The sequence below is a fragment of the Vipera berus genome (assembly GCF_964194415.1).
Source record: "Vipera berus genome assembly, chromosome: W".
Lineage (NCBI taxonomy): Eukaryota > Metazoa > Chordata > Lepidosauria > Squamata > Viperidae > Vipera > Vipera berus.
In genome coordinates this window covers 54676437-54691191 of record NC_138210.1, presented here as the reverse complement: position 1 = coordinate 54691191, position 14755 = coordinate 54676437, and the positions used below count along the sequence as shown (strand labels likewise).

General features: G+C 46.9%; 1 protein-coding gene across 1 annotated transcript; it reads left to right on the top strand.

Moving 5' to 3' along the window:
- Nucleotides 1-528: 528 nt before the first annotated feature.
- Nucleotides 529-2533, top strand: LOC308676296 (ATP-sensitive inward rectifier potassium channel 14-like; the record flags this gene model as incomplete). Its single annotated transcript, XM_081342109.1, has 2 exons — nucleotides 529-1227; nucleotides 1979-2533. The coding sequence occupies 2 exons, from the start codon at nucleotides 529-531 to the stop codon at nucleotides 2531-2533; spliced, it is 1254 nt and encodes a 417-aa protein (XP_081198235.1).
- Nucleotides 2534-14755: the final 12222 nt, after the last annotated feature.

Below are 14755 nucleotides of genomic sequence, written 5' to 3'. Positions count from 1 at the left end.
ACTTGCATTTTTACATGCTTTCAAACTGCTAGGTTGGCAGAAGCTGGGATGAGTAACAGGCGCTCACTCTGTTACGCGGTACTGGGGATTCGACCCGCCAAACTGCCAACCTTCTGATCGACAAGCTCAGCGTCCTATCCCACTGAGCCACCGCGTCCCTTCGTTAAACTACACCTACCCAATTCCAGCAACCGTTCCCTATATTTCTAAAGAACATGTTCAGTGACTCTAAAATGTTGAACAAATTTCTACCTTTCAGTTTAGTTCAGCTTCCCACCATTCCTTGGAAAAAAATCAGCCATTGAACTTTTTTTTGCAATTAGTGCCATATATTAAGCTGACCATATGCTTTGTCTCCTCTTTCCAATTCCAGGTTGACAAAAACTTGTAAGTTGCTCCTGCACCGGAGTGTCTCTTGTTAACACCTCCCCAACAAGGATTGGCTTGTTTTGCACAGCATCCAGGCTGGGCCATCAATTCCCTCTAGTTGACCTCACCTTGGCCAGGACAACTCCCCATACCTCAGAGATGGGGGTGGCCAAAGTCATCCAGCACTTCAGTGAGGCCGGTGGGGCAGGAGAACTCCAAGAAGATGAGTCAGTGGAATCCCCCCAAAACTGCCACAACGGCAAACTCGTCACCATCCAGCCACGCAGCCGTTTTGTGAAGAAGGATGGCCACTGCAACGTGCAGTTTGTCAACTTGAGTGAAAAGGGTCAGCGGTATCTTACCGATATCTTCACCACCTGTGTGGATATCCGCTGGCGCTGGATGTTCCTCATCTTCTGCCTTTCTTTTGTGCTCTCCTGGCTTCTCTTTGGCTTCACGTTCTGGCTCATTGCTGTACTTCATGGAGATTTTGCACCTGAGCACCCTCCCAACTCAAGGCCTTGCTTCTCCGAGGTCACCAGTTTCATGGCTGCCTTCCTCTTCTCCTTGGAGACCCAGACGTCCATTGGATATGGCTTCCGTAGCGTGACAGAGGAATGCCCCTCAGCTGTCCTGGCTGTGGTCTTGCAGTGCATTCTGGGATGCATCATTGATGCCTTCGTCATTGGTGCCATTATGACCAAGATAGCCAAGCCAAAGAAACGCAACGAGACCCTTGTTTTTAGCGAGACTGCTGTGGTAGCCATGCGAGATGGAAAGCTCTGCCTTATGTGGCGTGTGGCTAACCTGCGGAAGAGCCACCTGGTAGAGGCCCACGTCCGTGCCCAGCTGCTGCAGGTAAGGAGGATATTGGTGAGGAACAGTAACAGACAGAAAAGCAGTCAGACATTTGGGGAAATTTTAAGATATATTCTACAATTACTGAAGTGGTACAGGAAAGGATGAAAAAAAAATCTGGATTGGGAAGAGGGTGAGACAGCAAGAGAAAATTTGGAGGAGACAAATCTGGCTCGAACATTGAGAACAGCAGCTACAGGAATATTAATACAGGATGGATGGATGAATGGATGGATACATGGGTTTAAGAAGAGAGAAGCTGAATTATGTGGATCTGGAAGGAATGATGAATACAAGGTTGGTTTCTGAGTAGCATATAGAGCATGTTCACAAACACAAATAGGCTGTTTAAGCCCTTCATACCATGTGACAATCATGCAATGAAACCTTGGTGTGATCTAGGCCAGAGGTCCTCAACCTTTCGGGCACCAGGGACCGGTTCTGTGGAGAGAGGTTTTTCCATGGACTGGAGTGTATGTGGTTTTGTGTGCTGCCTGCATCTCGCGGATGGGGCTTTGCTTGTTTGTGCGGCCCAGTTGTTGGCATGCTGCAGCCCGGTACTGATCCACAGACTAGGGGTTGGGGACCCCTGATCTAGGCTTTACACTGAGAGAGCCAACAACTTCAATCTCATTTTTTTTTTAACCATCAGAAATGACTATTGGCTCCACAGAATGGATTTTACACCTTGTCCTAAATAAAAAGCCTAATATATAATCTATCCTCCTTCCTTTGTCTCCTTTTCACACAGCCTCGTGTGACCCCTGAAGGCGAGTACATTCCCCTGGATCACAGTGATGTTAATGTGGGCTTTGATAGTGGCACTGACCGCATTTTTCTGGTCTCTCCTGTGACCATTGTGCACGAGATTGATGCAGAAAGCCCTCTTTATGAGTACGGTCCTATGGAGCTGGCCAACGCTGACTATGAACTGGTGGTCATTTTGGAAGGTATGGTAGAAGCTACTGCCATGACCACTCAATGCCGTAGTTCCTATCTGCCAAGTGAACTGCGCTGGGGACATCGCTTTGAACCTGTACTCTTTGAACGGCGTGGGCACTATGAGGTTGATTACCAGCACTTCCATCGTACATACGAGGTGCCTGGAACCCCAGCATGCAGTGCCAAGGAACTCAGCCAATGTAGATACAGGGTCTCCCCCATTGGAACCACTGCTGCTCGTTCTTCCTTCTGCTATGAGAATGAAGTGGCACTTACAACCTGTCATGAGGAAGAGGAGGAGGAAGAAAGCCAGGGAAAACAGCGGGTGAGTGTGGAGAATGAAACAACCACTACCACCACGTGATGGGATCCTTGTCCCTCAACTGAGGAGAGCTGAGGAAAGAAGAGGTAGCACCCGTACCAGACTTCACATAGTTGGGCTGTTAAAACAATTGGCCAAAGGACCACATTTTCATACTTTGACTGACTGTACCCCCAAATCAAACACCTCAGCTTGATCGTTGCTAGAAGAAATAGCACGGAATGAATGGAAGACTTTTCTAGATCATTTGTCTCTGAGGAGAGTTAAGGGGTTATAGATATTAAACTTATGTCTATGTGAGGGGAAAGGGGAAGTTTTACCCCAGACAAAATTGCGAGAAAGAATACCCATTTCATGGACTTCCAAACAGCCCATGTATAACCTGATGTTTGTGGTAATACAAATTAAGATAACACTAGTTAGATGGAAGTCTGATGGATCAACAATATGTTTATTGTAAGGAGCTTGAAAGCTCTGTAAGAAGATGCTTGATGATGCTCTACTAGTGGCTGCCCCATCGTAGCTGTCTCATGTATGAAGCTCCAGGAAGCAAATGGAGAAGAAGCATTTCGTGAACAGTGGAAATGATGGTTAGGTGAAATTCTACAGAACTGGAATATGTCTGGTCTATAATGAAGCAGTTCTGCCAAGTTTAAAGATGTGCATTTCTTTTCAGAGATAGAAATGATATATCCACAGGGCAATAACCTAATCGTACACCCCAGGAATACCCCTTTCTCACGCCCAGATAAGGAAACCTTTCCTAATTAGTCCTGCAAAAGTAACTGGAAATTCTTAACAAGTACACATGCTGAGAAGTTTATTATTGTGGTCTGATAATACTTGGAATAAAGGAGTCTTTATAAGAATGGATAATGTAGTGTGCTGCATAACATACACGTGGAACTACAAAACAAGTGATTGCATTAAAAATGCAACGTAACCCATGATAGCCATATCATTTTTTTTTCACCCTTCTGGGAATACATACATATAAACTTTCATATTAACAGGGATATGAAAGGCTGCCCACTCTAAAATTAATTTTTGAAAGGCAAACAAAGAGAACTATAGATTTAGAGTTAAATCTGTTCTGTTCTGCTCTTTTCCCCATGTCATACCATGAGTGATAACAAACACGGTCAATATTTTGTCTTCTGCTAATGTGCTCCCATTGATTTCAGTGACACAGATGGAAGCTTGTTAAATAGTTGTGGCACCTGGATCAGAACTTTTAAACTTGTATTTTGCTGAGCTCAGTGCCTCTCCTCCGCCCACTTGCTCTATGGCTAACTGAGGAATGTCTGGAAAAGAAGGATGGATTGGGGAGGAAGGAAAGAAAGATTATCCTAGCATCACATTAAAAATCTCAGTCCAATCATCTGCTCCCCAACGCTTGATGCATATCAGAGCTATGAAAAATCCTGACCCAAACAGCTGCTACCCAAGCTGGTGGATGGTAGCAACATAGGCTGAAGGTCAAAGAGGTGATAGCTGAGATTGGATTTGCCGCTGGGAGCTCAGATTAATATGTCACAGTTCCGTCATTAATCTTGTTTTATGCCAGCGACACGGGCGGGTAGAGGCAAACACATTGGGCTGTACCCTCTTCACAGTTTTCATTCCTATCACCCTGGACCCCAAAGCACTGGCACCCGGTGTTCATTTGGGTGCCAATAATGTGACAGAATGTCAAGAACTCCTCGCCACCAACATAAGCAGATGACAAATTCAAGTGATAAAGCATTGTCCTTAAACTTAAAATATCTTCTCGTGGGCCTCTAATCTCTAGGCCAAGGGCATATTTTAGATTGGCATGTGAAGGTTACCTCCAGATTGGGGCAGAGGTCAAATACCCACTGTTTTGTCATGCTTCTTTACTGAGTGACCTGTGTCTGCCTACAGCTACTTCCATATTGTTGATGTTCTCTACCTTGACCAGCCAACCTTGGTCTAAGATCTCATCCCAATGTTGCTTCTGGTGTGTCTAGAAAGAAAATAATAACTATCTGTACTTCATTCACCTTTAACATCACAGCTTATTCCCTTTCTTCTTCCATGGGTAGGAACAGGGCTTTTTTTCTCATAGAACGTTCAGAACGGAGTTCCGGCACCTTTTTTGGATGGAACCTTGTAGGGTAGGCAAGGCGGGTTGTATGACATGTGTGAGTTCCGGCACCTTTTTCTTTTACAAAAAAAGCACTGGGTAGGAATATTTGGTATACCTTGACAGGCAATTTTTTGAGATACAATTATACAAATATAAGTTTTCAGTCATCATCATCATCATCATCATATCACATTTTTCTATATGTGTATGTGAGGAAGAATCCTACCTGTATTTGTTTTCTGATGATTCAGATTTGGGCTACCTCTTAAACCAATAACTGGCTATGATGTTCTGTACCAGCCTGCTACCGGCCCTGCAGAAAAGGCAGGGACAACCCCTTTACAAACGGCAAGAGGATGGAATTAAGCCTGCCAAATTTATTAACATAAAACAGAGCAAACCATGAAACAGACACCAACCATGAAATAGGAGCTATGAAACAGGAACTAATCAAGCAGTTGCCTTCAGCAAACCAGCCCTCCCACGCATTCCCCTTTTATACAGTTCAGGGCGTGGCTTCTCTCTGCCTCCTTCCAAGGTGCCCCATTGCCTTCCTCTGTTTACTCCTGATTGACTGCCTCCTGCGTCGGGCGTCCTTGAACAGGGCCAGCTGTGGGTCATCTTCATCCACGCTGTCAGGCTCACACAGCTGGGTCTCCGTCGTGACAAGGTGGGAGGGGCCTGGCTGAGGGCTCTCATCAGCAAGATCTTCAACCCCCTCAGCAAGCTCTTCAACACCCCCCTCCTCCTCTGAGTCGTCCGACCCAACTGCCGAACCCACAGGCTGACCCTGAATCACAACATATGAATTATTGTCTTTTCTTTAAAAAGTTCAAGGCTCATAGATATACGAATATCTTCCCTCATTCCACCACACATTTTATTATCGCATCAACCTTGGCTGAAGATTGGCTGAAAGAAAGCAAGTGGCTCTGTAAGGAAACTTTAAAAAAAATAGAGATTTGAACAAAGGTCTTCTTAAACCTATTGTGATTTGATCCATATAGTTTCTTGGGGAAAATTTGGTTCCAGATCTTTGTCCTTCATGATACAAGAAGGGTCTTGGTTTATTTTTTGATTGCAGCTGTTAGCAAAGTGCTTCTTGAGTTATCAGGAACCTTCACAGGCAAAAGCGTACTGAGAATAGTAAGAGTCACACAGTAACCACACAGATACACTGAGCTGTGATAAACAGAAAAATACTTTACTATTAGGTGTAAAAACAAAAACACAATCCGAATAAACAGTCCAGGTCATACACGAATAACAACAGTTAAGCAACAGCAACAGTCCAGGGAGTATCCAAAATACAATCAAGTCTTCTTACCGGTCTGAAGGTCAAGTACACAGTTCCTAAGGTTTAACACGGTAGTAAGCCAAAAAGCAAAAACAATGAGAGCAAAGAGAGAGAGAGAGAAGCCACGTTTCTAGCTCCCTCTTATGGCCGTTGGAAAAACTTACACACCCATTGGCCAATTAGCACCTTAAGGTTATAACATCATGGTTTATATATTTCCAACCCAACCAGGTAGGCTATAACCATATGTTCTCTACCAGCCTGCTACTGGCCCTGCAGAAAAAGCAGGGACAACCCCTTTACAAACGGCAAGAGGCTGGAATAAAGCCTGCCAAATTTATTAACATAAAACAGACACCAACCATGAAACAGGAGCTATGAAACAGGAACTATACAAGCGGTTGCCTTCAGCAAACCAGCCCTCCCACACATTCCCCTTTTATACAGTTCAGGGCGTGGCTTCTCTCTGCCTCCTTCCAAGGTGCCCCATTGCCTTCCTCTGTTTACTCCTGATTGACTGCCTCCTGCGTCGGGCGTCCTTGAACAGGGCCAGCTGTGGGTCATCTTCATCCACGCTGTCAGGCTCACACAGCTGGGTCTCCGTCATGACCAGGTGGGAGGGGCCTGGCTGAGGGCTCTGCGGAGCCTCAAGGCCATCATCAGCAAGCTCTTCAACACCCCCTCCTCCTCCTCTGAGTCGTCCGACCCAACTGCCGAACCCACAGGCTGACCCTGAATCACAACACCATATGCCTAACAGAAGCCATGTCCCCCTCTAATTTCTGACAACTCTGAAACCAGTGTGCAGTATAAAAACTACTTAAATGTCACAAATGAAAATGCACAAGACTAGGTTAACCTTTGAATAGGACATTTCTATTGGACAACTGAGAGCCCTCTTCTTGAGGTTCACATGTAGGAGGTTACCTCAGAAACGGTCTCATCCCAATTATATCATCCCATTCCACCCAGTCAAGCAGAGGGAATCTGTTGTAGATCCCTTTGGTTAAAGTCTTTTTAATGGTAGGATCCAGGATGGGAGTCTTCCCTGCTGTGGCCCCACTCTTTGGAACACCTTACTTCCAGAAGTGAGGTGGGCCCCCATTCTTCTTGACTTCAGAAAGAGTGCTAAGACCTGGTTCTGCCAATTGGCATAATGTTATGCACAAGAAATAAGCAGCCAGGATAGAGTTCAAAAGCACTATGAGTTTATTTCATGCCACCTGTGCACAAGAATTGGATCTACTAATGGTCAAGACAAATTGGCAGCAGATAAGAGTCAACAGACTTCAAGGGGGCTGGACTTAGGTCTCGTATGGGGACATGGGGACTCCAAATTCATGATGCTTTTGACCCCGTCCTTGGCTCAGCCTGGTCATCTACACGCAGGGGTTGAAGAGTGTTAAGAGAAGCCTGGGGACGGTTGGTGTCATGAGTGTGCGCTCTCCCCCGTTTTAACTTTTAATTCTGTAACCTTCTAATTTGCTTTTAAACTTTGTTCTTATTTATGCTTTTACATTTTGCAACATGTTTTTATTGTTAAGCTATCCAGAATCACTTAGGTAAGGTAGGTAGTATAAAAATGTGATGAATGGGTGGATGGATGGATGGATGGATGGATGGATGGATGGATGGATGGATGGATGGATGGATGAAAAAAGGATGGAGTCAGGATACAAAAAAGGTGCCAACTAAGAAATGAAGCTCATTTGAGGAAGAAAGGTGCCCATTTAGCCCTAGGGGTTAAATGGAAAGAAGTAGAAGAGAACATGGCAACCACTAAAGCCAGTCAGAAAGCAGCCAGTTAATTCCATGGATTCCCAGCCCTTTACTTACTTTGGGGACCCAGAGAAAAAAGTAAAAATATTAACACTTCCAATCAACTACATTTTTTGCTGGCAACAGCAAAAATGAACCATAGGGTGGGCTGGCAAAATCAGGCCCTCGTCTTGCTCAAATGGCTGGCATACTCTTGGGAACCCGAAGGTAAAGTTTTGAAAGGAGCTATTCTTCTCCTCTTTTCATTCTTTCATACAAACAGAACTTGAGGATGGCCTGCGGAAAGAACTGAGCAAAAATACAGATGCTTAAGATATGGCAAAGGGTATCACAGCTCCAAAGAAATTATTTTAACAAGCTTCATAAACATATGAAAACAGTTTAAGATTCACTGGAAATGGGCTATAGAAACATGCTCCATCTCTGTTCTGCATTAGCGCTAAATCTATCACTGGCCAACTTGCTTGGCCAATGGCCAACTGATCAGCATCCACAGAGTAATTTATTTGACATAAGTGATTCAGAAGTGGCCCCTGCCCTGCCTCAGGCGCAAAGGTCAACACTCATACACCTTGCTATCTGAGAGAGTCATTTTTTTTTCTTTCTCAGTGCTGTCACTGCCCCCATGACAACAGACCGCTGCAGTCTATTGTCACCTCATCCATTCCTTTGAGAGAATTCTAGCAGAAGAAATGGAGACTTCCAGAGAGATGATCCAATCCCACTCTCTACTGGCCATCACTGGAATTGCAAGCCTGCAACAGCACTGCACTCGAGTTTCTTTTTTAGATATAGGAGTCAAGCTAACTCAGTCCTGTGTCACTTTTAACAAGTAAGAAACATTGTGCACTACACATCCGAGAAATTTTTTGGTAGAGTTGTTCAGTTATTTCCAACATTTGTGATCCAACAGATATTTCATCCAGACTGTAAGTCAGCAACTGCATCTCTTGAGTTCTTTACATTTATCATTCTATCTAGGCAATAAAGAAATGTATGAATTGTTATTCTGAGTTACAGCTGCATATACCCCTATAGTTCATGCATCCAAGTTTTACAATTCATGAGGAACTTTATATGCATTTCTCTGCTTGTTGTTGTTAGTTGCAAAGTCGTGTCCGACCCATCACGACCCCATGGACAACGTTCCTCCAGGCCTTCCTGTCCTCTACCATCTTCTGGAGTCCATTTAAGCTCACGCCTACTGCTTCAGTGACTCCATCCAGCCACCTCATTCTCTTTTCGTCCCCTTCTTCTATTGCCCTCAATCTTTCCCAGCATTAGGCTCTTCTCCAGTGAGTCCTTCCTTCTCATTAGGTGGCCAAAGTATTTGAGTTTTAGCTTCAGGATCTGGCCTTCTAAAGAGCAGTCAGGCTTGATCTCCTCTAGGACTGACCGGTTTGACTGCCTTGCAGTCCAAGGGCCTCGCAGTAGTCTTCTCCAGCACCAGAGTTCAAAGGCCTCAATTCTTTGGCACTCAGCCTTTCTTATGGTCCAACTTTCACAGCCAATTTCTGTGCTACATTCATTCAAAGCACCATCAGATAGCAAAGTATTGCAAAATTCTATATTTTGCTGCCTTCTAATGATTGTCTGGATTTGTGCAGACAGATATAAGGATGCTTAGAAATATATGATGTCCTGTAGAGTTCTCTATTCTAGGTGCATTAGACAGCAGCTCCCAGGGATTTAAAAAAAAATTGGGGGGGGGGAAAGCATCAAATTAGGGAAAGGCTGTTCTAACACAACAGGTAAGATTAAGAGTGACTGCTAAAGCCTTAGCTGGCAAATTGTTTGCCATGTAATCCTAAACAGGGCTGCTCAGAAGGATTGTATAGAAATCCCTTATTTGGGAGAGATTGAAAACCAATAAACAATGCTCCCTATCTGACATTCTTCTTCTTCTAAGTGGCAATTAAGTACGTAAGTAAAGCTTTACAAAAATCACTGCACCTACTAATTAGTAAAGGGTCCTTAAGTGAATTACCAGGTAAGGATACAAGAAAGACAAGCAATGGTCTAGATCTCTCTTAGCAACAGACTGCCCCTCCCTTTCTTCTCTACTTCTGAGGCCAGAAAAATAACTTTCTACGAACACAGCCAGATGGTTGTATTTGAAGGGCAGGCCTTCCAGCAACAGAAAAGATACCAGCTGCAAAGGCTCTGCCCTGAAAACCCTGCTCTACTTTAGTTACAGAAAATGAGGCCATCCTTATTTTTAACAAAGAAATCTCTGGCTTTGCTTCTCCAATTGTTCTCCCTTATATGTGCATGTGGGGCGGGGTGGGGGGGCATCTGTGACTCTGACCTGTCAAATGAGCTATTTCGGAACACAGGTCTAGCACTCTTCTTAAATAGAGGTAAACCCATGTCACACAAGAGCCCATGGCACAAATAAAAAGCCTGCTGAGCAGTGCAAGGTAACACAAGGGAGGGAGCATCCGATAATGAGCAGTCTCTGTCCTTGACTAATTCTGCAACAGAATAGCAGCTCTAACTGCACAGCCACAACCAGCAGCAGCGTCCAGAAAGAACCTGTGGAGTAGACAAAATCTGGCATTCTTTTCCCAACAGCAATAGCCCTGTTTCGCAGAAACAACAGCGACCTTATATAGGTAATCCTGGCTTAACTTTCAGGCTGTACCCGGGTTTCAGGCCCGGGTACAGCATGGAGACGGCATTGGTCGCGCTGGTGAATGATCTCTGGTGGGCTCGGGACAGGGGATGTTCCTCTGTCCTAGTCCTATTAGACCTCTCAGCGGCTTTCGATACCATCGACCATGGTATCCTACTGCGGCGTCTCAGGGGGTTGGGAGTGGGAGGCACTGTTTTACAGTGGTTCTCCTCCTATCTCCTGGGCCGCTCGCAGTCGGTGTTGACGGGAGGGCAGAGGTCCACCCCGAGGTCTCTCATTTGTGGAGTCCCTCAGGGGTCAGTCCTCTCTCCCCTCCTGTTCAACATCTACATGAAACCGCTGGGTGAGCTCATTCATGGTTTCGGGGTGGGGTATCATCAGTACGCTGATGATACCCAACTTTTTCTTTCCACCCCAAACCAACCCAGTGATGCACTCGACGTGATGTCCCGTTGCCTGGAGGCGGTCCGGGTTTGGATGGGGAGAAACAGGCTTCGTCTCAATCCTGCCAAGACTGAGTGGCTGTGCATACCGGCATCTCGGGTTAGCCAGGCTGTTCCATCATTAATGATGGGGGGTGAGGTGTTACCCCCCCGTCGATAGGGCTCGCAACTTGGGCGTCCTCTTGGATTCATGGCTCAGCTTTGAAGACCATATAGGAGCTGTGACCAGGGGGGCTTTTGCCCAGGTTCGCCTGGTGCGCCAGCTGCGGCCCTATCTGGACCAAGATGCCCTACGCACAGTCACCCATGCGCTCGTGACCTCCCGGCTAGACTACTGCAACGCTCTCTACATGGGGCTGCCCTTGAAGACCACTCAGAGGCTTCAACTGGTGCAGAATGCAGCTGCGCGAGTTGTGATGGGAGTTTCCCAATACTCCCGTGTAACACCTCTTCTCCGCGAGCTGCATTAGCTTCCAGTTGCCCTCCGGGTGAGATTCAAGGTGCTGGTAATGACCTATAAAGCCCTAAATGGCTTGGGTCCGGATTATCTAAGGGAACACCTGCTGCCGGCATCAACTTCCCATCGTCCTGTGTGCTCCCACAGGGAGGGCCTTCTCAGGGTACCGCCGGTTAAGGAATGCCGGCAGGTTATTCCCAGGGGAAAAGCGTTCTCTGTGGGCACGCCGGCCCTATGGAACCAACTTCCCACGGAACTTAGGACTGCCCCCGACCTTCGTTCATTTCGCCGGGACCTGAAAACTTGGCTCTTCGAGCTGTCTGGCCCAGACTGAGGGGTTTTAATTTTTAATTGGGTTTTAGTTTTAAATTTCGGGGACTTGAATTAATTAATTGTTTTAACTGATTTTAATTTTTGTATGTTATGCTTTTAATTTTCCCTGTAAACCGCCCTGAGTCCTACGGGAATAGGGCGGTATATAAATTTAATAAAATAAATAAATAAAATAAACTATGGTAATTAGGGCCACCAATTCTGTCACTGCATGACAGTCGTAAAGCACAATGTCATATGACCACACTGACTTATGATGGCAGTTGTGACTATCGTTAGCCAAATCCCATGCAATTGCAGTGTCCCGTGGTCATGTGATACCCGTTTGCAACTTCCTGCTGGTTTCACCATTAACTTGACTTGTCAGAAACTAGCCGTGAAGGTCGCAAATAGTGATCACATGAACATGGCACACTGCAATGTCCTAATTGCAAGGTTGTTGCCAAGTGCCTGAATCGTTCTTACATAACTGCCGGGATGCTGCGAAGGCCACATTTTCAAGGAACAGTTTCAAGTCTCCACATTATCATAATTTCAAACGATCGCTGAACAAATGGTCACTGAAGGAGGACTACAGCAGGGCTTTTCAACCAGCGGTACGCGTACCACTGGTGGTACTTCGGCACCTGGGAGGTGGTACGCGACCTAGACAAGTGTAGCGGGGGGGATGAGCTGAAATGGTGGCAGTGCTGATGTGCTGAAGTGGCGGCAGCACCGCACAGGCCTGGGGCAGAGGCCCCAGTATCAGTGCGCACAGCTCCAGCTGATCAGCATTGTGTGCAATGGCCAGTCGAGGTGTGGGTGACTGCATTGGGGAGTGAGACCGGGGTAGCGACTGACGCTGGAGCTCTCCCTGAGCCCCAGAGAGTGGCGCATCCAGGAGAGGAAAAGAGGAGGAGGAGGGGAGAGAGAGGAGAGGAGAGGATATAAAATGAGGAGATTTTGGCAGGAGAGGGAGAGAGAAAAAAGAAAACAGGGAAAGAGAAGGGGACGGAGAAAAAGAGAGGGAGGAGAGGCTTCTGTGAGAGAAGCAGAGGGATCAACGAAGGCGTAGAGGCTGTGAAAGAGAGAGGAAAGGGAGAGAGGAAAGTCATCAGGTTTTTGAGACCTTGCTAAGCACTGGTGGTACTCGAATATTATCATGTCCTAAAAGTGGTACAATCTGTGAAAAGGTTGAAAAGTTACAGTAGCTGTAGTGCACTCCTTGGGGATAAAATCAGCCTTAGCTGGAGGTGCCTGTCTCTCTCTCCCAGTTGAAACTCATCTTTGTGCTTTGGGTTCAGTTTGGTAAACGCAGGTCTAGTGTTAGCACTCAACCTGGGTTTCCAAGTGGTGACTTGTGCTTGATAAGTGTCCACAGCAAAACATGCGTCAAGAGAAAAGGAAAAGCGTGATTTTAACACCAGAATAGCTAAAGATGATTTAAGGCATCTCAGTTGCAGGATGGGGATGAGATAAAGGGAAAAGTCTCAATTGATGTGGCATCTGGTTTGGACTCCGACTGGGCAGAGTCTGACGATCAGGACATGGGTGGTCTTGTAGATGTTATCTGGGAGGAGTTTGATCCTGTGACTCCAAAGGAAGTGGACAGGATTATGAGGAAGCTGAGCTCCACCACTTGTTTATTGGACCCGTGCCCTTCCTGGCTGGTTTATGCGGCTCGGGAGGGAACACGAGGCTGGCTCCAGGTGGTGATATCTGCTTCCTTGAGTGAAGGTTGCTTCCCCTCCGTCTTGAAGGAGGCGGTGGTGAGACCTCTCCTCAAGAAGCCTACCTTGGACCCAGCTGTATTAAACAACTTTCGTCCGGTCTCCAACCTTCGTTTTCTTGCGAAGGTTGTTGAGAGTGTGGTGGCGCATCAGCTCCCTTTGGTCCTGGAGGAAACTGACTATCTGAACCCGTACCAATCAGGTTTCAGGCCCGGGCACAGCACGGAGACGGCATTGGTCGCTCTGGTGAATGATCTCTGGAGGGCTCGGGACAGGGGTTATTCCTCTGTCCTAGTCCTATTAGACCTCTCAGCGGCTTTTGATACCATCGACCATGGTATCCTGCTGCAGCGTCTCAGGGGATTGGGAGTGGGAGGCACGGTTCTTCAGTGGTTTTCCTCCTACCTCCTGGGACGTTCGCAGGGGGACAGAGATCGACCTCGAGGCCTCTCGTTTGTGGAGTTCCTCAGGGGTCGGTCCTCTCGCCTCTCCTGTTCAACATCTATATGAAGCCTCTGGGTGAGATCATTCGTGGCTTTGGAGTTGGGTATCATCAGTATGCTGGAGTTGGGTATCATCAGTATGCTGATGATACCCAGCTTTTCATTTCGACCCCAAACCACCCCAGTGATGCCCTCGACATGATGTCCCGTTGCCTGCAGGCGGTCCGGGTCTGGATGGGGAGGAACAGGCTTCAGCTCAACCCTGACAAGACTGAGTGGCTGTACGTGCCAGCATCTCAGGAAATTCAGATCATTCCATCTCTCACTATGGGTGGTGAGTTATTACCCCCCCCCCCCGTAAATAAGGCTCGCAACTTGGGAGTTCTCCTACATTCACAGCTTTCTTTAGAAGATCATATAGTAACTGTGACTAGGGGGGCCTTCGCCCAGGTTCGCCTGGTGCGCCAGTTGCGGCCCTATCTAGACCGGGATGCCTTGCGTACAGTCACTCATGCGTTCGTGACCTCTCGGTTAGACTACTGCAACGCTCTCTACATGGGGCTGCCCTTGAGGACCACTTGGAGGCTCCAACTGGTGCAGAATGCAGCCGCGCGAGTTGTGTTGGGGGTCTCCCGATACTCCCATATTACACCTCTGCTCCGTGAACTGCATTGGCTTCCGGTTACCTTCCGGGTGAGATTCAAGATACTGGTAATGACCTACAAAGCCCTACATGGCATGGGTCCGGAATACCGTAGGGAGCACCTGCGGCCGGCATCAACTTCCCTCCGCCCAGTGCGCTCCCACAGAGAGGGCCTCCTTAGGGTGCCACCGGTCGGAGAATGCCGTCTGGTGGCTCCCAGGGGGAGGGCGTGCTCTCTGGGTGCGCCTGACCTTTGGAACCGTTTACTGGTTGAGCTCCGGATGGCTCCCGACCTTCGCTCCTTCCGACGTGATCTAAAAACCTATTTGTTTGAACAAGCCGGCCTGGTCTGATGGGTTTGGGTTTTAATTATTGTTTTAATATAATTTATTTTTACATTTGGGCACTAGGGTTT